The sequence below is a fragment of the Rhea americana genome, unplaced genomic scaffold (assembly GCF_003343005.1).
Source record: "Rhea americana isolate MKP2758 unplaced genomic scaffold, rheAme1 scaffold_1, whole genome shotgun sequence".
NCBI classification, from domain to species: Eukaryota; Metazoa; Chordata; class Aves; order Rheiformes; family Rheidae; genus Rhea; species Rhea americana.
This window is the reverse complement of record NW_028185038.1, coordinates 3922577-3947529: the sequence shown is the minus strand read 5'-3', so window position 1 is coordinate 3947529 and position 24953 is coordinate 3922577. Positions and strand designations below refer to the sequence as shown.

Here is a 24953-nt window from a genome sequence, read left to right as displayed (position 1 = left end):
TGTGTGTGCGTGCGTGCGTGTGTGTGTGTGTGTGTGTGTGTGTGTGTACGCCCACGCACATGTACATCAGCGTCTTACCACTTCCTTGTTTTATGATCTGGCATATTGCCCCTACCAGCAGCATCCAGAACCCTGGGAAAGGAGCTCCGGGCCACCCGCAACCTCAGCACCAGCACTCCACTGGAAATAAACTGCCAGAGCAGGGATACAAATTCAAAAATCTTAATTTATTGTAAATTCTCCTTTCATCTGTGCTGCAATTCCAGTGTTCTGCACATTAATAAATATACATTTGTTAAAAAAAAAACCCTCCAGTGTCTAATCTGCCATAAAGCTTTTAAAAAGTCATAAAAAATAGGTTTTAATTTTTTGTCATTAATACAACTGACCCTTATTTACTGCGACAATTCTGATCAAAATAAAAACTACCTACATCTCACTGGGACAAAATATACAAACACAGATGTAAAAACAGCTACCATGGTTATACACAATGCCTGAGCACACAGCCAAGTGTCAGACACTTAAACATTCAAAACTTTTTTTTCAGTCAGGAAATTTCACACACTATGTTGCAAGTTTTTAAATGAATGCTATCATTCTTCCTCCCTCCCCTTCCAAAGGCCTCCTAAATACATTTAAAAATGCATAGGAATATAACAAAGGCCAAGATTACTGTACACTTTAATTTTTCACTAAACTCCTGCATTTTATTTAGCCTGATTTTCTGTTTGTTCCCTTTCACATACACATTCATACAAAGAAAAGGTAGTATTTTTTCCAAAACAGCTGCTATGAAGAATGCCTAGCCTGGAAAACCCCCGGCACCAATATGGGCACCAACAGCGCCCTGAGGACTCACTTTGATCTGTATATTCACACTGAATGGAACCACTAGTAGAAGCTCTGCCCCACACATTCATCACGGAGGCAAATGTTTTTCATTTCTGTTTTTCCATTTTTTGTAAACACTGTGGAAAGATGAAGTTGCTGGAATGGACAGGCTTCATTTTCCTATGCTTGTGAAGCCAGTGTGTTTGGTGGGAACCATGACGCTGCCTCCCTTTTGTGTGCCCAAAACCAGGATGGGCAGGGCTTTGCCAAAGAGCTCGGGAAATGAAACCCCAACATCTCAAAGACACACATTTCTGCTTTTATGAGTGAGATGCTGACTCCAGCAGGAAAGAAATTAAAAGTAAAGCAGTGAAAAAGTAAAACTGAGCCCCACGTAGAGCTTGTCAAATAGGAGAGGGGGAGGAGGACCTCTTCTTGGGACACACCATGGGCTGGTTTGCTGCTTAGTCAGGCCAACAAAGTCAGAGAGACCTACTATACAATTATACCACTTGTTTTGATGTTTTTGGTAAGGGAAATATTGATTTGGCTTCTTCTGTACAAGGATTGTGTTGAAATCTTAGATTAAGATATGACTTATTTTTAGTTCTGAAGTTCTGTTTCTGAACATGTCAGTGCACTTGAGAGAAAAGGCCAGAACATCACAAAATGAAGAAACAGAACATTTTTGTTGGTTTTAGAAGAGGTTATGAAAAAACATACTGTGTCCTTAAAGTGTTTCAAAATCTGGCAACAAAACTTTAAAATTATGTTCATGGATTTAGATGTAATCTTCACTGTATTACTTTGAAAACTGCATTGCATCTTAAGGTGGCTTCCATGCAAACTTCAGTTACTTTATCAAATGCCAAATTCAAGTAAAATTGTGCAATGTTCATATAAAAAATATCAAAAGCTCTTTTAATCATTTTCCTATTATCAAATTAAGAAGATCGGTATAAATGTAAAATATACAAAGGAACTTTTTCTTTAGCATCACCATACAAAATATATAAAAGTATCTACACTTTTTATATATATATATAAGGACTTTTTTTTAAGACGACGTGTCCATAAAGGGATGGATAGAGATGCTGGCATAGAAACTAAAGGACACTTGTTGGGATATTTCTCCCTGGAGTCCAGCAAGCTGAATGGTTCACACTGTAGCGGGACAAGACTTCACAAGAGACATCTCCTGGTGCTTGTCTTAAGGCTGATGAATTGACTTAACCTAGTTCCACTGCGATAATGTGTTTTCCCACATTTCTCCCTTGTAGATAAGCAACCCCTGCAGCGTTGCTCTTGTCCGCACCGCAAACAGTTATTTTTCCCTCATGGTGCTGCCCTGCTACCATTTCCACATGTTTTGGCACAGGTTCACATCCCTCTGAGCGCATCACGGAGTAGTTTTATCACACGCATCGGGGCACGGTGTCTCCGTTGCGAGCAGTCAGGAGTCTCCCATAACATGAAACCACGCAGGAGTCAATCCCACCCTCGTCCTCCTCACTACGCAGCAACTCCTACGAATCCGAGGTACCCGGCAAGTGACACCACGGCAAGTAGTCCAGAATGCAATCGCGATCACAGTTTCCTGATGGTTCAAATTGAAGTTTCATTACTGCCTCTGTTCGTGAGAAGAAGTAATCATGCAGGCTTAGGGTTAAACAGACACAGGCAAACAACTTCACCCCAAATTACCTAGTACTTTTTAGTAAGGTCTCATGCTCCAGGAGGTTAGCATGTCTTGCTAATCAAATGCTTGCAATGAAGATGCTGCCCTTGTGAGCACGATCAGCTGGGAGAAGTACTCACAGGTAGCACAAAAGAGAGGCACTATTAAGAGGAAATCTGTGGTGTGTTTGTAATTAGCTAGAACTTAGGTGAAGACGTGAAGCTCACCAAAAAGTTGTACAAGCTGTTAGAAACCTGGTATTTCAGACAGATTCATGCATTCTGCTGTCAAACAGCAAAGTTTTGCTATACATGAAAGGTGCAGAGAATAAAGCAGTTTAGTACAGCAAGGTGGCTAGTTGTTCTCTAGTAATGAATATATTACCTAGTAGCAGCAAGTAGTTATTGCTTGTTAAAGACATCTATGTTTTCTTGCTAACCAGAAAATATTTCAACAAAAAATATTTCCAACAAACCAAAGATGAATTTTACAGGGATTTGGGAATTGTCTGTGCACCCACGGACAAAAGGGGTGTCTAAAATACGATGGGATGTCAGAATTAAGAGTCAAATGAGAACTTTTCTATTGGGTTGGAGAAAGAATTATTTGTGTTAATAAAAGGAAGGCTATAAAAAATATTTAGGCAGATTTTACATAAAGACTTTTGAGGCCATTTTCCTCTTTTTGAATGTAAGTATCATAAAGAGTAATGAGGTTTCTGAGAATATCCTTTGCCTGAAAGTTTGCTCAGCTTTTTGTTAATGTTTGCTTGAGTTTATAATGGTAAATATGCACACTGATTGCAATGCAGTAGGTGGGAATTGTTCTGCTGGTAATTTTAGGGTCAGGAGTTGACATGGCACTTTTCTTATTGGCATCTCCTGCCCTGGCAACACTCTTCCTCTGCCTGGCTGGATGCCCACCTCACGCCCTCCTGGCCAGCTGCTTTGCCCCACAGTACCCCAGGCTGCTTCAGAGGAGCCTGTACATTCTTCTGGCTAAGGAAATCAGAGATCGGACAAGTATCAAGAGGTACTGCTATGTGTTTGCCCTGTTCTTATCCTCCTTTTCGGGTGACTGCTGTACCTAGTTGTACTCCATTAGTGATGGATCCCTAACAGCCTGAAACACTCTCACTGCTGCAAAAGATGAGAATGAGATCGAGGGAAAAACAAACATTCCCGAGGTCCAAAGGGGTGAAGGTCAATGGGTTGGGAGCTAAGAGTAAGGACTAGAGGGGGACCCAGAGCAGGGCTCCCTGAGGGCACACATGGCCCCCCTAGTCTGGTGGGCCCTGCCAGGAGGTCATGGGCGACCAGCAGCAGGAGGAGGCAGAAAAACCTTGATGTGTGTTGCCATGGTGGGCTGGGGAGGCTGATGGCAAAGTCGTTGACTTGGTGGGGCCTTGGGTAGGGAGGGCATGGGTGAGAATGGGATTGGACCTCAGCAGGAGGGAGGGTTGCAGAGGGTGATCAGCGTCACTGTGGGAACTGTTCCTCAGTCTCTTCACTGCAGCGCAAGCCCTGGTCGCCGTTACCAGTGTCACCAGGCCAAGCACTGCCACGCAAAGGGGACAAGGCAGAGCCTCTGCTGCACCGTTACCGGTGGGGGCTCTTGGCCACACATGTGGACGGTGATGTGGGAATTCGTGTCAAAAACAAAAGAGCACGTGTTGCTCTTGTCCATGGCATGCCTTTAACACTCAGTTTGCCAATTCAGAGCATGCCAGGCTGACCAGTGACATGTGCACCTTGCCTGTGATAACTGATTTTGGCCTTCTAATCTGCGCAATACTGTGGCTGGGGACACTCTATGGAAAAGCAAATCAGCACAGTCACTGGTGAGGGGCTCTAATCCAGTCACCAGCTCAAATCCTTGCATATGTGGGCGTTTGAGGCTGGAAAGTAAAGGGAGAAGCTAGAACTATGGTTCTAATCCAGTCACCAGCTTAAATCCTTGCATATGTGGGAGTTTGGAGTTGGAAAGTAAAGGGAGAAGCCAGAACTATGGGACGTCTGTCAGGGAATCCCTATGTGGCACTTACTCTGAGTCTGAGGTCTCAGCATGTCCTGTTCCCACATGGACGTTCATGGCCATGCCATTGAGCTGATCTCGAGACTGCTCCCTCCGAGGATTTTTTACTGTCACCCCTGAGTCTGAGGGAGAGCGGACCCCATCATTTGTCCCCAGGGAAGTAGTCCTGGAGGATAGTGTCGTCTGATTGTAATCTGATAGCTTTTCCCGTAGTCGATTCTTCATATTCTTATCCATCAGTGGTGGAGGGTATGTAACTCTATTTTTTAAGATGCCTGTTTCAGAAAAGGGAGGAATAATGAGAACTTTGACATATACTAGTAATTTCATTTATCAGACTTAACACATCTAAAAAGTGGTATTTTTTGTTTCTTGATCAGACTTCTGGTTAGTCACCTTAATTTAATGGATTAGACTTTGTCAGCCCCAGTACCTACTAGCTTCCTATGGGTTTATGTGGTTGCACAGGCTGGAGTCCATTTGGAGAGTGCTCTTCCCTGGCAGAGCTACTATATGCTCATTTAAAATCCTTAGTCTCTCAGTTTGGCTGTGAATTGGCTGAGAAGCAATTAGATTCAGGGCAACACAGCAAACTGCCCCCATTCTGCTTTGGGGGAGTGGGTGCTGCACTCACTGAAACGATGCCCATGCCACCACGGGAGCCCAGTGCAGAGCTGGGTCTCAAATACACTACATAATCCATCTCCAGCGGGGCCCAAGAGCTGAAGAACCCCAGTACATGTACAGGTGCTATGGAAACACTCCCAAAGCAACCACTGAACAACTTTCAGCTGGCCTCTCTCTGTCCCCAACTCATGTATTTCTCCCAAGTGCGACGGGCTGGCTGCATTACCTTTCCTCTGCTCTGGCTGCTGGTTATTCTGGTGGGGCAGAGGCCTGTTCTCCTTCTGCTGCCCTTCGTTCTCTTTGTCTTGAGGCACTTCGTTGCTGTGGTTCAATTGGTTTTCTCTGTGAAGCTCTACGTTGACCTTGGTCTCAACTTTGAGTTTCTGTTTCCCCCCAGGGTCCTCCCCATCGCTGGCCGTCATGCACTCTGTGGGCCAATAGGGTTTCACATGATTGGCAAGGGTATCAACTGCAACGCAAAAAAACACTAGCTCGAAAAGTACTGTTCAATAGGTTTCCTCAGCCGCTGCCCGGTTGGTCTGATCCTCTGCAGCTGCGGGACGGGTGTGTGGGGTGCACTGCTCTAGGGCTGTGACAACAGCCAAAAAATATGGCTGGCAGGATGGCAGGTCCCTGCTCAAAGCAGGTTTGCTGGTACCATTACTGAGCAGTGTGAGTTGAAACTGCTCTCACAGGTGTCCAGGGCTGGTGATCCCACAGGCTCCCTGGGGACAGTGCATCTGAGGGGTGACGGTGCCCAAGGGAAAGGATGCACCTGGTGCTGTGTTTGTGCAGAGCACCAGCATGCAGCCTAGATGCTGCCAGCACAAGACTACCAGAAACCACTGAGGCCACAAATGGTGGTCCTGTTTCAGACATACCAACCTGAACCAAAGGGTCCCAAGGTGGCAGAAATACTGAAATAGTAACGCTTGCCACAGCAAGTTGGGGTTTGAAGGCTTGCTGGTAGAACCATCACTTTTCACTTGCCCAGAGACCCCAGCAGCTGTGCTAAAGAATGGACCTGTTGAAACCGTTTAAAGTTCAGGCTGGTCAGACAAAAGTCAGTGGAAACTGAGGTGCAAGTAATGGTAGGCTGGCTGAAGCTTGAACTGCCTCACACCAAAATTACAGAAGGTGAAAGAGGAGGTGGCCACCAGGAGCCCTCAAGAGCTAAACACACTGACTGGATTAGTCGCTCAGGGAGGGAGGGTAGATCCATGTCTCCATTCTTCAGACATGCATATTTTGCTAAGCTGACCTACCTTCAGGATAAGACGAACTGTGCCTAGAAGAGCCTGTGCCCTGCTGCACAGTGTGATATTGGTTGCCCATGATCTCAAACCCTATAGGCCATGACTTTTCCTAACCCCACTAAACCTCCATGTCTGTATTGCATATGAGGAGAGGTACGTTTCTTCCTCCTGTCCTCAAACAGTCCTGCTCCTTCCTCCTCTTCCTCTCCTCTCTTGTGCTGGCTGAGCAGTGCCATTTCTGAGTGCTGCAGGGACCCCTCAGCAAAGCACCCTGACTACTGCCTGCCTCAGCACAGTAAGCTGCTGTTATAGATTTGCTTATGAATTCTTTGTTCTTACAATCATTCACCCTGGGGAAAAGCCCTTGGGAAGAAGAAAGGTCCTCTGAGCTTGAGAGAGAGCAAAGCTGGAACAAAGATCTCTTCACAGTAGCTAGGTACAGCAGTAGGGATGCAAAGCTGTCATTGTTGTATGCTAGTCTGGTAAATTTTCCATCACCTCTAAAGTCATTTTATAGAAGGGAATAAATTCAGTGCTATCAAATCTGATGCTTTCACCAGGAATACCTTTGGGAGTGCTGTGGAGAGGGCCACGTTCATTATTTTTGGAAGTGGTTGTGTTCCACTTTTTCTCCGTCTCAATCCCATCTTCCTCACTGTCTGATGAATGGGAGGAGGCGTAAGAGCTGCTGTGTTCATCGAGCGACAGCTCGCTGTCGGAGTCCGAATCGTGCTCTATACATGTGGGAGGTGGAAATACTGAGATGAGAGCGTGGAAAGGAGTCAGACAAATCTATCTGATGAGTGCACACAGAAAAGGAAAAGGCAGGTCTCTGGTTCAGGAAATACCAAGCATTTACACCCATAAGTGTACATAAGATTAGCTCACAAGGACTGGGGCATCCACCTAAGTGATTTTAGGAAGCAGATCTGCTTAGGTAACAGACAGGACCTTTAATCTACCTGGGGGTCCAGAACAGAATAGGGACTTTTTTTCACTATTCAATACATAGAACAGTAACTCCATAGGATCTCAATCAACACACCACACATGCAAACCAAGGCACCTAGAGATAACAACCATCCGTAATTGCACTCTTAAAAACTGCTAGAAGGCAACAAAATTTAACATCAAGACCCCAAATGAAAGGAAATCAGCCAAGAGACACTTCTCATTTTCTTGTACAAAATACATAGCAGTAAAAGAAGATATTGCCTCAAGGTCTCAAACATTAAAAGATCTCCAATTAAAAACCAAGAGAAACAGCATAATCTGTGAGAAAGAACACGGACGCCAGAAACTGTCAACAGCTGTGACAGCTGTCAAATTAAAATTGAACCATCACAAGAAGCAGATACATGATATTTTCAATCCATAGTTCCCTAGTAAGGCAACTACCGTGTATCTCATTATGCCAAAAGCATTATTTAAATTGAGAATGAGGTACAATAAGACAGACTATTCCTACTATTACAGAAGCCTTTGAAAAAGAAGTGCCAAAAGGTGCACAAGTGGGTCAAAGCATTTTAAAAAAAATCTTACCATTGGATTTTGATGGATTCCTATGAAAAATGGAGGAGTCTGCTTCAGTCTGACCAGCCCTTGCTTGACTTGAGGATCCACTGAGCTTATGAGCAGCCTCATCCCTAAGGGAATAAAAGCAAGGACTTTTTTGGTCAATATATTGTTCTTAACAAGGTAGACACACAGATAGGATTTATCCGGTCAAATGCATACAGCTACAGTGTAAGGTAGCCAGCCTGTGCTTCCTTCATCATCAGTGTAGTCACTTTTACAGGAAGACACAGCTTACCCTCATGTAGCTGTCTACCTTTGATCACACAAATCACGCTCCGAAACAGCCTAAATTTATGAGCTAAATTCCATCCCTTGAGACACTGCTGAACGTAACATTTTAGCAGGCAAGCAGCGTGGTCCAAATAATTAACTTAATAGTTACGTTAACCACTGCACTGTTTGGACAGCGCAGTGACGCAGGCATGCAAAGCTGTCATAGCTGCATGCACCATAGAAAATGACAGTCACATGAAACAGAACTGTTAAGACATAAACCACGCAGCATTTGAACCAAAGCATTTGTTTTGGTTTTTCTTTTCACGAGAGCAATGAAAAGGTAAAGGCAAGCACCTGAAAGCCATGCACCTGCCACCTGATTACCTGAGAATATAAGCAAGGTAGCTATTGTGGCTCTTGGCTGACCTGACGGTGCTTTCTAGGGAGACCGTGGATTCCCCAATAGCTGTGCGATACATATTTGGCTCCTCTATATATGTGTTGTTACAGTTCAGAGATCGCTGAGGGAGAAAAAGAGCAATAGTGAATGATAAGAGGCACTGTTTTAAGCAACTTGACATGCAGTTGGATTGCTGATCTGCCCAAATAAAGCCCTCTCCATTTGGTAGAATTTTATTTGCACAGAGGACAGATATCCCATCGGACAAAACCTGCCTCCCAGGACTGCAGGGAAAACTATGATGAACAATCTTATTTGGTAGGTTTAAGAATAGGAAACTTGTTACATAATATCCTAAAACAAATCTTTACATCAGCCCTAGATGGGGGATGTCTGAGACCTTTTATTTATGTAAGTATGAAATCTGGGAATGTTTTTGTTTGTGAGCTTATGTATTTGAGTGATTATCTCTCTATATATATATACGCACACACAGACAACATTTTATATATATATATATGTGTGTGTGTGTACACATATGCACACACACACACACTTTTCTCTATTAAAAAATAGATTTAGGCCATGTCTATTTTGGTAATGGGCAAGGGCCTAGTCTCTGCCCTAAGAGTAAAAGGGAATGGATGGCAAAGCTCAAGTCCATATGGCTGAACTCTCTTTCCTCCCCAAATAGAGTGGTTTTATCCAAGCTGCCTATCTGTGAACAGTCCTAGGCACTTGCCATTCCTTCCCTTCCTCCAGCCATGCCCATACATGGACTGGGAAACTGCTAGGTGGCACAGCTAAAACCAGTTAAATACTACACATGAGTGTGGGTCAGGACGTAAGTCTATGATTTAGTCCATTTCAGTTTATTAGTGCAAATGCAATCACATAGATTGCAATATATCTGGAGGGGTAACCAGCTGTATCTACTTACAAGTTTCAACCTGTCAATTATGTAAGCCCTAATCAGAAAACTGCAGGTAACTAAGTAGTTTAGAACACTACACACACACTTTTGTGTAGCTTTCTTTGAAGTTTTCAAAAATAAAAAATAATGAGCCCCTACTAAAAGTCCACATCATTACTCATGAATGTATTAAGTCTTGAATGAATCAATGGTTTTGATGCTGAAGGAAAAAATTTAATTAGAACAGTAATCAAACTTTTGAGAGACACCATCAGTAACCTTTGTACAAGATACTGTAATCAATCAGAAAACGCATTTAATAATGGACAAGCCACCTATAAGCATATTTTAGATACCTTTTTTCTAATACGGGAAGATTTTTTTTCATTTTTTTCCCTCACCGTTAATAATGTAGCTCTTGTTGCAGTAGAATCATCTGGAAGAGGTTTCTTTCCAGTTAAAGTATTCTTCAAGTGCTTCCTGACTTCTTTGTTAAATACACAGTGGAAGAAGAAAATGAACAGCCCCTGGACGATTTCAGAGAGAGGAAGGATAAATCAAAATGGTTTACTACTACCAAATTGGAAATACAGTCAGATCCTAGAGAACAGCCTTTCTAAAGTAACGAATCTCTGAATTCCAGTTCACAGTCCATAATTTCACTAGCGATTATGACCACAGCAGCAATAACTTTTTTCTATCTTTGACTGAATTGGCATTGATTCATCACCCAGGACTTCTTCATAATTTATTTCCAAGTTTTAAGTGCATAAAAAAGACTTTAGAATATACATATATATAATGCTGTTTTCTTCCAGGATTTAGATAGCAAAGCTCAGAGTAGATGTCAGCCTCCCTAGCAGCTGAGGAAGGAATGTTCTTCCCAAAATACACAAAGGGGACTTCAATGCCCCACTGGAAGATATTTCAGAGAATTTCAGGTTTGTAATTGTATTAATATTTTAGAGTTTACACACTGACGATTAAACAAAATCATGAGGAGCACATCAAAGACATCATAGCCTTCAGTGAAAACCTCTAAAAGTGGGAAACTTCTGTAGTAGGTATCCTTAATAACTACTGCTGAGTGGAATTTAGAAAGCCGTGTGAGACATGATCGGTGGGACACTTCCACATAATCACAGCATGGTTGAGGTTGGAAGAGACCTCTGGAGATCATCTAGTCTAACCCTCCTGCTCAAACATGGTTACCCAGAGCATGTTGCCTACTCAGGATTGTGTCAAACGGCTTTTGAATATCTCCAAGGAAGGAGACTTTTATAACCTTTTTGGGCAACCTGTTCCAGGGCTCAGTCACCTTTGCAGTAAAGAATTCTTTCCATAGGTTCAGATGGAATTTCCTGTGTTTCAGTTTGTGCCTGTTGCCTCTCATCCTATCACTGGGCACCACTGTGAAGAGTCTGGCCCCATCATCTTTACATCCTCCCTTCAGATACTTATATATGTATGATAAGATCCTCTCTCAGTCCTCTCTTCTCCAGGCTAAACAAGCCCAGCTCTCAGCCTTTCGTCATACGAGAGATGCTCCACTCCCTTCACCATCTTAGTAGCCCTCTGGTGGACTCACTCCAGGAGCTCTGTGTCTCTCTCATGCTGGGGAGCCCAGAACTGGACACAGTACTCGAGATGAGGCCTCACCAGGGTTGAGTAGAGGGTGAGAATCACCTCCCTCGACCTGCTGGCAACACTTCCTAATGCACCTCAGGATACCACCAGCCTTCCTGACCACAAGGGCATGTTGCTGGCTCATAGTCAACTTGTTGTCCACCAGGACTCCAAGGTTCTTCTCCACAGAGCTGCTTTCCAGCAGGTCACCCCTTAGCCTGTATTGTTGCAAAAAAGCAAAGATATCCCAGCTTTTGCCCCATATGTTCCTTGATTCAGCAAAATCTCCTGGTGGGAACACTGAAATCCATCCAGCTAGGCAGTTACTGGCCTGCCAAGAACAAGCGTTCATAGCTTTCTTGGGGCTGTGTGTGTGACGCAGGATGCACACATATGCATTCAGATGTGTCTGCTCTGATGGAATACACACAGCTGCCAAACTGCTATCAATTTTGGTTGCAGATACAGCATATAGAAGTCAATCACTCATGAAATTGCAGCTGTACCAACATCATAAGATGCTTGCATTTCATGATTTCAGCCACAGCAATTGACTTAGAGTAACTTTAAACTTCAAGCTCACTTTATAAACATTGAAACAAATGTAATTTTAGCTGGCATTAGCTGTCTGGAATTACGCATTAATAAAATTCACATAAATATCTCTTCAAAAATACAAGTTCAAAGAAGGCAATGACATGAAACACCACATACCACTGTGCCTCTCTGGGCAAGTTTGGAGAATTCCCACTGCAGACTTTCCTCCCTCTCTTCACATTTATGTTTAATTTAACTTTATTATAGATTTGTAGAAGCCCAGATTTACAGTCTGAGTGGATGCATTTACTTCACAGCAGACTAGTTGCAGTGGCAAAATAACCTTGCCCCAGGTCGGCCTATTTGATGTACTTCCAAAGCATGCTGGGGAACCATCTCTGGAGGAGAACAAGTAAGCTTCTTTTCCTCTTTTTCTGCAATTTGTGGTTGCTCTGCTGTGACTGACAGGACTGTTTTGCTGGTTGCCGTTGTTTTAATATTATGGGCATCTGCCATGATGGTTTCTGCCATTCTAGGTCACATTTAATTAGTGAACAACATCAAGCTTCATGACTTCCTTGCCACATCTCCCAGAAGTAACTATACTCTGCATCATTAATTAGCAAGCATGCACACTAGGACAGTCAGTCCAGTAAGACTCCCTAGAGCAAACAAACCTATTTGTGAAATATGTTTGGCTTATTTCCTTAAACAGTAAATTGTTTTGTGAAAGCCCTGAACTTTCCACTCTTGGTGAAATGAAATGCTGTTTCTTATTTTGTGGTAGCATAAGAACAACTATTAACACTGAGCGTGTAGAAGACAGCAACAAAATAACTGCCTACTGTTACTAACCTGTCACAGGTCACAGTGTTCAAGCATCTATCTTAAAATGAGAGACCCATCTACTCAAGGTATGAAGAAAACTGGGTTTTTCTTTTTTTTCTTTTTTTTTTTGGTGAAAACAACCCTCTCCTTGAGAAAAGTGAGTGAAAACTGCTCTTAGCACCTCTGCCCTTCTCAAGGTAGCCCCGTTCGGGCAGGCAGGAGGTTTAGGCTCAGCACTGCATTTGCTGAGGGTGGCCTTTGACAAGGAGCGGGCAGCTCGGCTGGCTGCGTGCTGCAGATCTGCAGCGGCAGCGTGGGAATGCGGTCTGACGTACCTGCAGGCAGCTGAAAATGGCAAAGAGATAGTGAAATGTCATCACATCACTGTTCACCGCCATCAGCCCCAGCAGCCACGTGGCGCTGATGAGCAGCAGCAGGATGAAGGCCGTTCGCAGCACAGACCTGTGAAGCAAATACATACAGTCACTCGTATCACGACAGAAGAATAAATAAAATAGCACGGCTTCCCAACACCGGAGGTGCCAAGAAACGTTTCGAGCTCCCTTTCCTCCTCGAGCGTACGCGAACGGCACAGCACGCAGACCCGGCTGGGGGAGTGCCTAGCGATTAGGCAACTGCAAAGGCCCTTAGGGAAAATAAAGGCAGCGTTTGGCTGGGAGAGTGCCTAACGCCTAGGCACCTGGCAAGGCTCTTCGGGAAAATTAACGCAGCACTCACTAGTCCCCAGTTCCCATCTCTCCCATTACACTGCTCAATGCCTCTGAACATTCAGGTTAAAAAAAAAAAAGGTGATTTTTTTTCTCAAGTCTGTTTCTAAGATTTTTTCAAACAAACACGGCTGGTAGCCAAGCTCTACTGTTCGGTGTCGTTGACTCTGAGGAAGAGATCTGGGGAGTAAAGGGTCAAGTCTGCCTCGCTGCAGTTTGTTAAGTCCACTTCTGCAACACTGCGACCGGGGTCTTAGATGGAGAGCGCTCAGGGGAATGCCTGTTTGCTTAAAAAACGTTACTTCCACAGACACTTCAAAAAGATGGTCACAGAAGCAGTTCCACTGGCAAAAGGTTATTTCTACAAAATGTAGATTATGAGTAAAATTGCTGCCATTAAGTAGCAATTATACTGCATTTGTTTAGCGAGGTTTAAAAAAGAAACTTAGAAAAGTAACCTGACAGCCAGTATTGAGTAATTAGCTAGAGGAAATCTTTTGAAATCTCATATAGCTACCTATTTTTTAAAAAAGGCCCGTCTTGCCACTAGCTAATCACATTTTAGTTCACAGGTAAATTATAAGCTTTGCGCAAAATACAAGCTAATGGGAACAGGCTGCCATAATAGCTAGGGAATATGGCAAGTTGCAGCTTGTGGGGCTTTCTGCTCATCCCATGTGGAGCAGAATGGGGTCAGAGGCTGGTCTTCAGAACAGCAAACACAGAAAGTCATTGTCAAAACAAATCCCGTAATTTCTGAATTTGTGAGGGGACACCTTTCTGTGCCAAGGGCTACCACAACAAGAGCGTCTCCCAGAATTACATCTACCTTGAAATGGCCATGGCTATTTTGTAGTAGAGAATACTATAAAAGATCTGGAAGGACTGCAATGATCATATACAGAACGATCTGTCCTTTAACTCTTTTTTGTCTTCTCCTGTCTCAACCCCAGTACCAAGCACCATGCTGGGCATTTATCAGAGCCTCCAAGAGGACCTTAGGAATAGATGATGGTAAAATGCCTCCCATTTCCTCTACCAGTATGGACTATCTCCTTCTCCAAATACCTTATTTGTTCCCAACCCTAACGGCTGCCTTAGGGCAATCTGTCCCTTTATTATTCCCGGGCAGAATTCTTCTACAGGTTTTTGAATCCTGGCTCCAAACTTACATGACTCCGTTTTTCTCAAATGAACGTTGCCTTCTTCTGCATGATGCTTTCATTGCTAGTATAAAGATGACAGTGTTTATCTGAAAGAGAAATTGAAGTAATTGCATGGATTTTTTTTTCCTACAAATTTGCTAGAGCTCAGTTTACATTGACAATGGAATTTTTATCCTAAAAAAGACTGCAGTGCCAAGAACATTTTCCCTTCGATTTACATGTCTCTTCAAGTTCTAAAATTCACCTTGTTTCAAGCCAATATTAGTTAAGAATGCCCTGGGACTCTATCCTGCTGAAACCCAGTAAGACTGCCCTATGACAGGAGGCTTGAGTGAAACGTAACTCAAGAATGGTTGTCCTTGACCACAGCAGATTCCACTTAGCCCAGCATCTTTTTTCGGCTGTGACTAAACAGGAATACAATATAAGAACAGAGAAAGCATATAGCCGTAATTCTTCTGGATGCTCCTCCGGCCTCCACTGATTCCCAGATCTGGCATACATTGGGTGTGTTTGTACTTATTCATCTATGGTGAATACTTATGCTGTGAGCTGGTCCAGACACTTCTTGAAACTATGTAGAGCTTTACCACTGCCTCTATCCTGCTTCAGGGAATTGCAGAACTGAACTCCATGCTTAATGATGAGGTAGTTTCTGTTTGTTTTGAACCTGCAATCTCCTTCCATTACTTGAGTTGGAAAAGACTGAACAGTTAGGACATCAGCGGGGGCTGTTCTGTGTCTCTGGTAACTCCTGTGACACCTCTCTACACCTTCTCCCGGTCTGCTTCATGCTTTTGGAGATGAGGGGACCAGAACTGCACTTGACGTTCAAGAAATGGTCACTCTATAGACATCCATCTTCTGGTCTTCTGTTACCAAGGGAAGTTTTAAGTGAGAAGTTAAATAACAGCCAATTCTTTAGAATTCCTGAAATTAGAATTATTCCTTCAGATCTTCTGAATGAATGAAGTCTGGCCCTAGTGACTTGTCATGGCTCATTTTGTTGATGTAAAGAATACAGTTGCTTCAAATTGTGCCTGCTGACTGACAAAACAAAAAAGAAAGGTAGTAGTAAGGCAGAGGTTGAGCAGGATGCCAACTCTACCATACTTACAACTACAACAATTACGATGGGCCCAGCAAAACTCCAGATGAGAGTGTCATGAACAGATAACCAGCAGAAATCAGGGTTCCCATAGCCTTGTGGGTCCAGACCAACAGCAAGTCCTGAGTCACAAAATGGAGAAAAAGGACATCAGAAAAGTGCTGGCAAGACCTTCTATATAATCAGGCATAGTAATAATGTTTGAAATCGCTGTTTGACAAACAAAAATGATAATGGTAAAATGTCATCAATAGGACAGTATAGAAAATAAAAATCAAAGCAAATATTGAAATAAAATTTTGGTAAATCAAAACATTCACTTTGGTCATTCCATATTAAATGGCACTACGAGTTTTGCCTACGTTTGTCTACAAAAAACTATAATAAATCCATGTCCCAAGTTAGTTGTACTTCAACACAATTTTATAGTCAGATTCAGAGAGACTGATCAAGCCTTTAGGGTGAGTTACATGCTGAGGAATTTCAATGAGCTTATGCAGCAGAATGACATGAATCATAGCTGAAGAGATGTCTACACTACAAAAAAGGTGCATTCTTAACTGCTGTGAGCTTACTGTCATTAAAATAACAACAGAGACATAGGAACCTGGGAACTAATGTAAGTTAACTCCTTGAGTTCAAGTACAGCTGAAAGCTTGAGATTCAGTTCAAGCTTCTAACCCAGGGAAGTGCTTACCTCACCTTGCTTTCAATACCATTTTAGGTGAAGTGTGCTAATGTTCCCAAGGCAATTGAGTTAAGAACATGCCTTCTATTGTTTTAATTTTTGAAGTTCAGACATTAACACAGGAGTCTCTGAACATCTACTGGAATGCTGATTTTATGACCTAAACCTTTTTCATATGGAAATGGACTGGGATTGCTGCCTTGGTTCTGCAAAATACTGCAGAGTTCTTCCTTCTTGAAGACGCAGAATGTGATCCTATAATGCCTGTGGCCAATGACATATGGTAAATGGCTGCAGAACGTTGTTTAGGTGTCAGAAGACACCTATGGCAGTGAATGCAAGTTCTGACTCAAGTAAACAGCCAAATTCATGGCAGTGCTTTTCTCCTCCATGAGAATTCATGTGTATTAATAAACACCTTCTTGAATTGAAGCCTGTGTGGTTTGATGAAAAGACACTGAAAAAAAGGAGAGGTAGCTAGCTACGTTTCACTCTGTATGAAGTTTGGCCCACAGCCAATATTCACATCTGGTACAGGCCTACACTCCATGAAAACTAAACTGGCTCTTTGGCAAAGCAGTGGATATTGGATCTGCTTTCTCCGAAGTGTGGAATGAGATAGGATTGCTCTCTCTCTCTGTGCTCCTATTGGCCTTTTCATGACTGCCTTTAGCAGTTACCATCCAGAAAGAATTAGCCATAAATGATTAAGGGACCATAAAGTATTTTATACAGATGTAATTCTATAGACACAGTCTGTTTCCCAGGACTTGATTTCCCTATTAGTAGGACTTAAACCACAATTTGACCAAACATCTGGCTCTAAATTTAACTGGCAGACAGCAACATTTTTTCACTCTCAAAATCCTACCCTAAAATTCTCTATTAAACCAATGGAGCAAATTGCAGTCTTTAGGTATGTGGCTCAAATTTTACTGCAGACAACAAGATGTGAACTGGCACGTTACCCAAAGGCAGAATTGAGTCAGTGCAATTTAATATAAAGAATCGTTTTGGCACATCAGTCAACTGCTGCACCCTCGTCATCCTGGGCAGCGCGAGCTGAGTGCTGCCACGAGACGCATGCTCAGCGCACTGATGTTTCCAGGAACGGGCTGATGTGGCGGCCGAGCCGAGCGGCCGGCGGGGACCAGCATCCACCCGAGGAGCGTGCCAAGCACGGTTCACCCCTCCGAGCTCCTGCCGGCTCTGAAGCCGCGCGTGACTCGGGGCTGCTCCCCGGCCTCGTCGCTCCTCTGACTCATCCGCAAATCTGCAGATTCAGAAAGCGCCATTGTCCGGGGGCTATTGATTTTAGAGGAAAGAGTGGGCTAAGTAAGAACCTGTTTTAACTGGAGCACTGCTGTCTCCATGGCAAAGCAATCCCTGCATACATACAGCAACCGGGCAGCGTGTTTTCACAAAGACGCTCCGAACGGGAGGGGTCCCGTTGGGTGCCAAATCCAGCCTGTTGCTCCTGAGGCAAGGAAGTCTAAAATCCCCTTCCTAGATGGATCAGACTCCATCTTAAAATGAGCCAGCTTAAAGCAAATTTAAATTTCTCCACTATTGCTCCCCACGGGGAACATCCCACACCCTCACTCTTTGCATGGGTATAACCCTTCTCCCAACTTCCATCCTCCACTTCATCAGGGCAACTTGCTTTCGCACTGTGTGATTAAATGTGCTTCCTCTTGGAGTGTTCCCCACGTAAACATTTTGTTAAGGCTTCTTCCCCCTCTGAAGCTCAAGCCTTCCTTTAGCAAGTAGTCTGGTGTCATCCCCCTTACGATCACTATGCCCTAGGTTGAAATGAATGCGGTTTTGAGCATAGAAAATAACAAAGAATGAAATACAGTTGGGTAAATCCACTGCTGCTGTAGCTTCACTTCTCCAGGATAGCTATAACAGAGATGAATTGGTCTGGATATTCATCCTTTAAATTAGAAAAATGTCCTTTGGATGTCCAAGACTAAAATCTTTTCCCACACCTAGACTTTTCTATGATTCAAAAACATACACAATGCATCTATCATAAATGTAAAAGAAGCTGTATTTAAGATGCATGCTCTGAGGTTGGAACCTTCTTACTCTTTCAATATTAAAGTTTAAAACTTGTAAAAGAAGCTTACTTAAAATACACAAAATAACAAAGTGATCCAGAGGCAAAAAATCCCATACTCGGCTATTTTCCTTATGACGAAATAATTTTCTCTTCAGATGATTTCTAAAATTGAGAGGGCAAACTAATAGCATATTTCACTTCTTTTAGCAAAATCCTCTGACTTCCTCAATAATAGGGACCTGAATTTTTTATTTAAGTGAACTGTAAATTTAGTAGATTCAGATCTTAAATGACAACAGACAGCCTGGAACCGTAATTCATAATATATGCATAATTGTAGCAGGTAAAATAGTTCCATATTACAGAGACAATATCTATTCAGAAAATGAAAAAATGGTGTAACATATAACATTTAGATTGCATAACACTACTTTTGAGAAAGTTCAGGAGAAAAACACTTTAAACATGAAACAGAAACTCTGACAAAATTCTTCTGAGGAGTTATGTGCTCTGAAATAAAAATTGTTTATAGTTTACTGCTATTTAACAATTATTCTTCATTTCTAACAGAAATGATGATATCAATTCCCTGATGGTGCTTAAATGTTCTGGAACGTATTGCAGTAGTCTTGTGTGTACTGATAAAAGCTACACAGAAATATTCTGAACAGTCTGAAATATTCTAGAAGTTCAAAGATAATTTCTATTTAAAATATCAGGAATATATCCAGAGTGGTGAGCCTTCCAGGCTGTACCTGCCTCCGTATAAATTGTAAGAAGCAGAAATTACTATTCACAAGATGAAATGGAAAAAATTACCAGTTCTCCAGAAATGATACCTGTATTATCCTCATGCTGCGCTTGTGTATTATACTTTTTAAGTCACATGGGAAAAACCCAGCATGTATTTGTAAGTATAATTTGTTCTGTAATATTTTTCCAAGAATACATGGAGTGATAGCAATTTGATCTGACAGAGAGCTAAAGTTCTGTCACTACTAACAGTATTTTGTTATTTGCAAAAATATAAAAGTAATTGTGCAAAAGTTAACTGTCTGACTATGATTTGATTTCCCATATGCCAAGATGCAGCCTGAAATAGCTGAACCGAAAAAGCCCACTCTAACTGTTCTGTGAAGTGCACTTCCCAAGGAGCTGTCTGCCTGAATTAATGCAGCACCATGCGCTTAAGGTAGCATCTGAAATGTCTGGCTGCAAAAATAGGCACGATGAAGGCAGAGGTAAGTGTGCTCCTGTGGGTCACACCGGAAGAGTTTAAAAGATCACTGCCTTCAGCTTTTCATTATTTTCCCTAGACTGGAAGTTATTGCCATTGTAATGAAGTAATAGGTTGCTCAAATATTCCCAGTCTGCTTTCATGCCAAGAAAAGCAGAATTGCTGAAATCCCCTTCAGGGACCAGTTACTGCTGGCAGAGGGTGAGCAGTGGGAACGTCCAGCAAAGGGCAGGAATGCCCAGTGCGAAATGTCGCTTCTGAAGCTGCTGCTGCACCCACCTCCCCATGAGACAGCGCATCTACGTCCTGCAGCTACCAGCACAGGGAGAAAAATTTCTGAGGGCTGAAAGCAAAGTCATTACCATAAAAATGTTATTCCCAAGCAACGTTAACAAGTCCTGTTTTAATCTGCATTCAATTATGTTTATGTTACTGTAAAACCCTCAGTATCACTTTAACTGGGACAATGGATATTTGGTGCACACAATTGCCAAATTCAGGCTGACTTCTGGTATTCATTATTTGGGGTTGCCCTCATTCAGGAAAGCATTTCAGTGCCAGCAGCACTTAAACACAGGCACAGCTTGTCTCTTGGACAGGGTAACTTTCCTGAATCTGGCCAGTGAAGATGGCAGGGAAAGCAAACAAAGCTGTTCTGGGGTTGGTGAAAGGTCTCCGTTGACTTTTGGTACCTGTTATAATAGCGGGAATGCCCCAGCCAACAACGTAGTAGAACCGCATGTGCCCAAAGTTGATGTTCCTCACTTCAGTCAGCATCCGGTAGATGTGGAGCTGCTCCACAAACATCCACGCAAAGGTGCTCATGTAGAAATAATGCAGGAGAATGGCAATCACCGTACATACGAACTGCGGAAGGAAAGGGCACTGAAATTAGAGGTGCTGTGCTGAATCACGCAACTTGGTGAGTCACTGGCTCCCGAGCGCAGCTGAAGGAAAATTATAATAGAAAGGTTTGGCAGGAAGACTACATTGCCATTAATTTACATTTCTGACGTTTTCAGAGTTTCAGAAAAGCTGTTCACATTGTAAAAACTATATTTTTTTTTTATCATTTGACGTACGTCAAGCCCAGCTGAGTTTTACACTATCAGTCCAAGGTGCTTTTAGTCAGTGTCCTGCAAGTTCTCTGGTTAATTCATCTGAGCATGTTTGCTTGGAGAGACGACGAGTTCAGTTTTTCTGACCTCCAGCTCCTTCTCCTGTGCACAAAACTGGCGGGATGGGCAGAGCTGGTATTCTCGCAGGACAGAGCTCGGAGCTGTGGCTGTTTTTCTCGGGGTGGAGAAGCGGAGTAGAAAGCTATAATGCTCCTGTAGATGCTGCAGACCCTCTACTCATGCGTGGGCCACATCCGTGCATCGCCAGACCTGTGAACTCAGCAATGATGAGTCCAGCTGCCCCATGACAACTGCCTGAGGCAAACTGATCTCACTGTGCAGCCAACAGATGGCTCCTGAGACTGCCACCTTCATCCCTCTGCTAGTCCAGTGTCTCCCATCACCAAACTAAGCGTTGTCCTGTGGGGTTATCTTCACTCTCTCTCCTGAGAGAGCTGTCTCCTTGAGGAAGGCTCCATCCACACAATTTTGTTTTGTTTTACGCAGACACTGTTTTGTGCTCAGTATTAATAAATAGGAAGCACAAGGGAACTCCCCTTATGTTTGGCAGAGGGGAGGTGAAGTGTAAGATGGACCTTCAGCCTTCTGTTTAGGACCTAAGAAAATCCTCCTTCCTGCCCTGACAAACTTCACTTTGGGGACAGAAATCTGTGCACCTTCAGTCTAGGAAGAGTGAACTTGCTGCACATAAGCAACAGATGATCTGTAGATTCAAAGAAATCCAGCCTTCCCTAGAGGTATTTTCTTGTCAGTTAAATGAAAGTTATGTTTCACAAACAGGGAAAATTTCATGTGAACTTATGATCTAGTGTAAGATTAGAGGACTATTTTGTGCCTGTGTGACTGTATCATAAAGATCTTTGACGTTCAGGCTAGAATTCAGGTGCAGTAACAACCTGGAGTGAAGCACCTGAGAGTTTAGCTCCTGCAGAGCAGGCAAGTCTTACACGAGACAGTAACTTATGAGTGAGTGTTGACAGAAATGGTATGGAAAGGAGACAGTGAAGTTGCATTAATAGGAATAGAAACAGCTACGGATAAGACTGTTTGGCCATGCTACAATTTTGTTCAAAACTGAAAAAAGAAAAGAAAGGTTTTCTTTATTTAGAAAGCAATAATGAGGGAACGATCCACTCCATCTGCAACTCCTTTTCTGGGATTCTTTAAGGTGAATCAAGGAGCAAATCATGGATATTTCCACGGGGAAAGGTGGTGAGTGTATCCTCCATCCTTGTGTCTCCACCCTTCAATGATTAACCTTGCAGACCTTTGGACAGCTGTATCTCAACAAGGTACTGAGGACACCTGGCCATTATCACTGGACTAAAATGATACAGCCTGAAGTAGATTGCTGCTCACTCACTAGATAAATCCAAAAAGTGGAACTAACATTTCCCTTGATATTAAAATCAGAATATTTGACTAAGAAGTGGGAGAGCGGGTTCTAGGCCCTGCCCAGCCTGTGCAAGGAGGAGAAAATAAGGAGACAAGAAAGCGGGTATGGTTGGCCAGATGCTGGCCTGGTAGTTCATGCCTTCAGTTAGGAACAGCCTGAGACCAGTGTAAACAAAAGACCCGCTGAAACCAAAGAGACCACAACCTTAGTATGATTCAGAGAAACACCTACAGTGAATAAAAAATGGGGCTCAAAGCATCCCTGTGACCAAATGGATACCTTGAATCACGTGATCTTCACAGAGTTGCGTTTCTGTAATATTATTTGCTAACCAACTTTTGCTCCCACTGTCTGATACATGAAAATAGAAATGACCCTCAGTATCCAACAGCCGCATTAAGACCTAAAAATTAACCTTCTCCCCTCAGAAGGATTCTGGATTCCGGCAAAGTGTTCTGGCTAGAATCTGCTGGTAAGTTTGAACTAAGATCGCTTTGTGTAAGCATTCAGTTTTTGTTTCAAGATGTTTTACATTGTGTTTTTGATCCTTTGTTACTGTGTAGCACTGTCCAAGCTTTCTGATCTTGGCATGACTTTTTAGTGTTTTTCCATGCTACAATGCTCAGAGCCATAAGCCATATTTCCTTGTTTAACTTTACAAAGTGCAAGAATCATATAAAGACCACCAGCTTTCTGGATTCACTTACTGCATCAGCTTTATTACAACACCAAACATTACTGAAAATGTAGCTCACCAAATAAAAGACCCTTCCTTCCTCTGTGTATACAGGGCTCTTTTTGTTCCTATCAGCACGAGTATATGTGTAGATTGCTGCCCTGAATATTACCTTTTTCAGGTAAGGAAAAAAAGAGAAAATAAATCACTTTCTATCAATAGTATGTGGAAAGATTAAAACCTCACCCAGAAATGTGACTGTTAATTTACAGAAACCCATAAAAGCCAGGCTCGGTGCCAAGCACTGCAGCATTATTTGTGCTCCAACATTCTTTTCCTCTTTATGTTCATCAGTGCATGACTCGTTAGACAACTCTCATTCCCCACAGACAGATGAATAATTGTCTCAAGCAGACAGAGCTTATAGCCCTCCTAACTTCTCAGACTCACTGGTTGGGCTGTAAGGAGCAGCCTTCTGATGTACAAAATAAATTCTGTAACTTAAAGTTCCTAAGTAGGTTAAGAGTTTGGGATGTTTCATGGAGTCCAAGTAACTGAACTGTATAGGACATTATCACATCACGAACCCAAGAGTATGAAAAGAGAACAGTCTCATGAAGTATAACCACTGGTGCTTGTGGTACTGCTGAAGCGAGCTGTTTTACTAGCTTGATATTTCATGATATTACAAAAGGAATTTGGAAATGAAGAATCTTTATTTACTTGGTGTTTTTAGCAAGATCCTGCAGGGATCTGGGCTTGGCTCCTCAGTTTTCATGTCAGAGATCTGAAAAAGTATAAATTTCTGGCTAGTGGAATGCAGTGAAAAATGAGTGGTGTGCTCCAGAAGGCACGGGAAAGGTCAACTGCACAGGCTTCTGGGGATCAATTGGTAAGGTGAATTCATCTGAGCAATAGTTATTTTAATACACAAACTCATAATATTATGAAACAAAGACCGCAGGTCACACAGGATGCGAGACCATATCCCATAGGGCAGGTCACTGCAAAAGACAGGAACAGCAGATAAGAGGCAGGAGGTCCTGGTGCGAAGGAATATCAGAATATAGGATAGGAAGTTGTACTACCTGCTGGAATGCTTTATCCAGTTTAGCATTCAAAAAATTCCAAAAGATGAGAGGAAAAAGCCCAGAAAAAAAAGTCAATAGAGTGATTTGAATCTTAGAAAGTGAAAATATTAAGTTCTACTTTGTTTTGTTTTCCAAAAGAAATACTCTTGAATAGAGGCTTCTTGGGAAGAAAGATCTGATAATAGGCGTCTCTCAAATTTATTAGGAAAAAGTCTTAACAGGATCTACTGATTGGAAATCGAATTTAGACAAAATCGGACTGGAAACATAGCATGTTCAACTGAGATAAGACACTGTGACACCTTATTAATAGAGCTAAGGGACTCTGTCATCATATCAAATATCTAAATCAAGGTCAGATACTTTCTAAAATGCATGTTATAGCTCAGGCAGGAATTACAATCCAGGGTGAAACTTCTAGGCTTGTGTTATAGAGTAGTAGGTTAGGACAGATGGTAAGGCATAATGGTGTCATTACCATAATGGTGTCTTAATCCATTAAATATAGGCATTTTCTTCCATTTCTGTCTCTTGGACAGTGCTGAATCAGTGTGGTTCATTCATCTCAAGACTGCCTTTCTCTCACAAGATTAAAATTGAAACATGAACAACTAAGGATTTTTAAAAGACATATTTTCTTTAGCATCTTCAGACAGACTAACATTGAATGTTCTTAATTCCTTTATGGACATATTTGTATGATATTATATGCTTTTTATTGCATATTCCTATATGCTTGCTGACTTGCAAAGGAGACTCCGAAGCTTTGCAGCGATGAACAAGAGTTTGCTTGTTTTTCTTCTACCTGTCTTCACAGCAACCAGATTTTTTGAGATGGGTACTAGTAAGAATTAACAGAAACACTGTGTATAATGCTACACAGTTAAGATAGCAATGATGTCCTGGACACAGAAGATAGACACACGTGCTGCATATTTCATGTTCAATTTCATTCATAGCTTGTGTTTCTTGACATGCACAATGCTGGAGGTGCCTGCACTAAGCTTGAGCAATAAATGTGATAGGCTGCAGCCAAAAATCACTGCAGCTGGAAAGCACAAAGCAGAGTGACAGGTTTCCTCTTGATTTTTGCATGTAGCAAGCTACCCTATGTCCAGCAAGTGGCTTCTCC

The 24953-nt window shown here is 42.5% G+C and overlaps 1 protein-coding gene across 7 annotated transcripts in view; it reads right to left on the bottom strand.

The window, feature by feature from the left end:
• Positions 1–206: 206 nt before the first annotated feature.
• Positions 207–24953, bottom strand: part of CELSR1 (cadherin EGF LAG seven-pass G-type receptor 1) — a 176243-nt gene continuing 151496 nt past the window's right edge. For 2 of the 7 annotated variants that reach the window (XM_085326462.1, XM_085297697.1), the window contains exons 25-35: positions 20212–20386; positions 15539–15651; positions 14428–14507; positions 12863–12989; positions 9938–10063; positions 8608–8744; positions 7972–8075; positions 6996–7187; positions 5400–5642; positions 4557–4821; positions 207–2464 (exon numbers count right to left, since the gene is read on the bottom strand). In XM_085326462.1, the coding sequence (XP_085182588.1) occupies positions 2440–2464; positions 4557–4821; positions 5400–5642; positions 6996–7187; positions 7972–8075; positions 8608–8744; positions 9938–10063; positions 12863–12989; positions 14428–14507; positions 15539–15651; positions 20212–20386 (1587 nt within the window). In that variant the 3' untranslated portion in view covers positions 207–2439. Of the gene's footprint in view, positions 2465–4552; positions 4822–5399; positions 5643–6995; positions 7188–7971; positions 8076–8607; positions 8745–9937; positions 10064–12862; positions 12990–14427; positions 14508–15538; positions 15652–20211; positions 20387–24953 lie in introns of those variants that run through there. The other 5 variants (XM_085297689.1, XM_085326427.1, XM_085326436.1 and 2 more) reach the window with 5 other exon arrangements.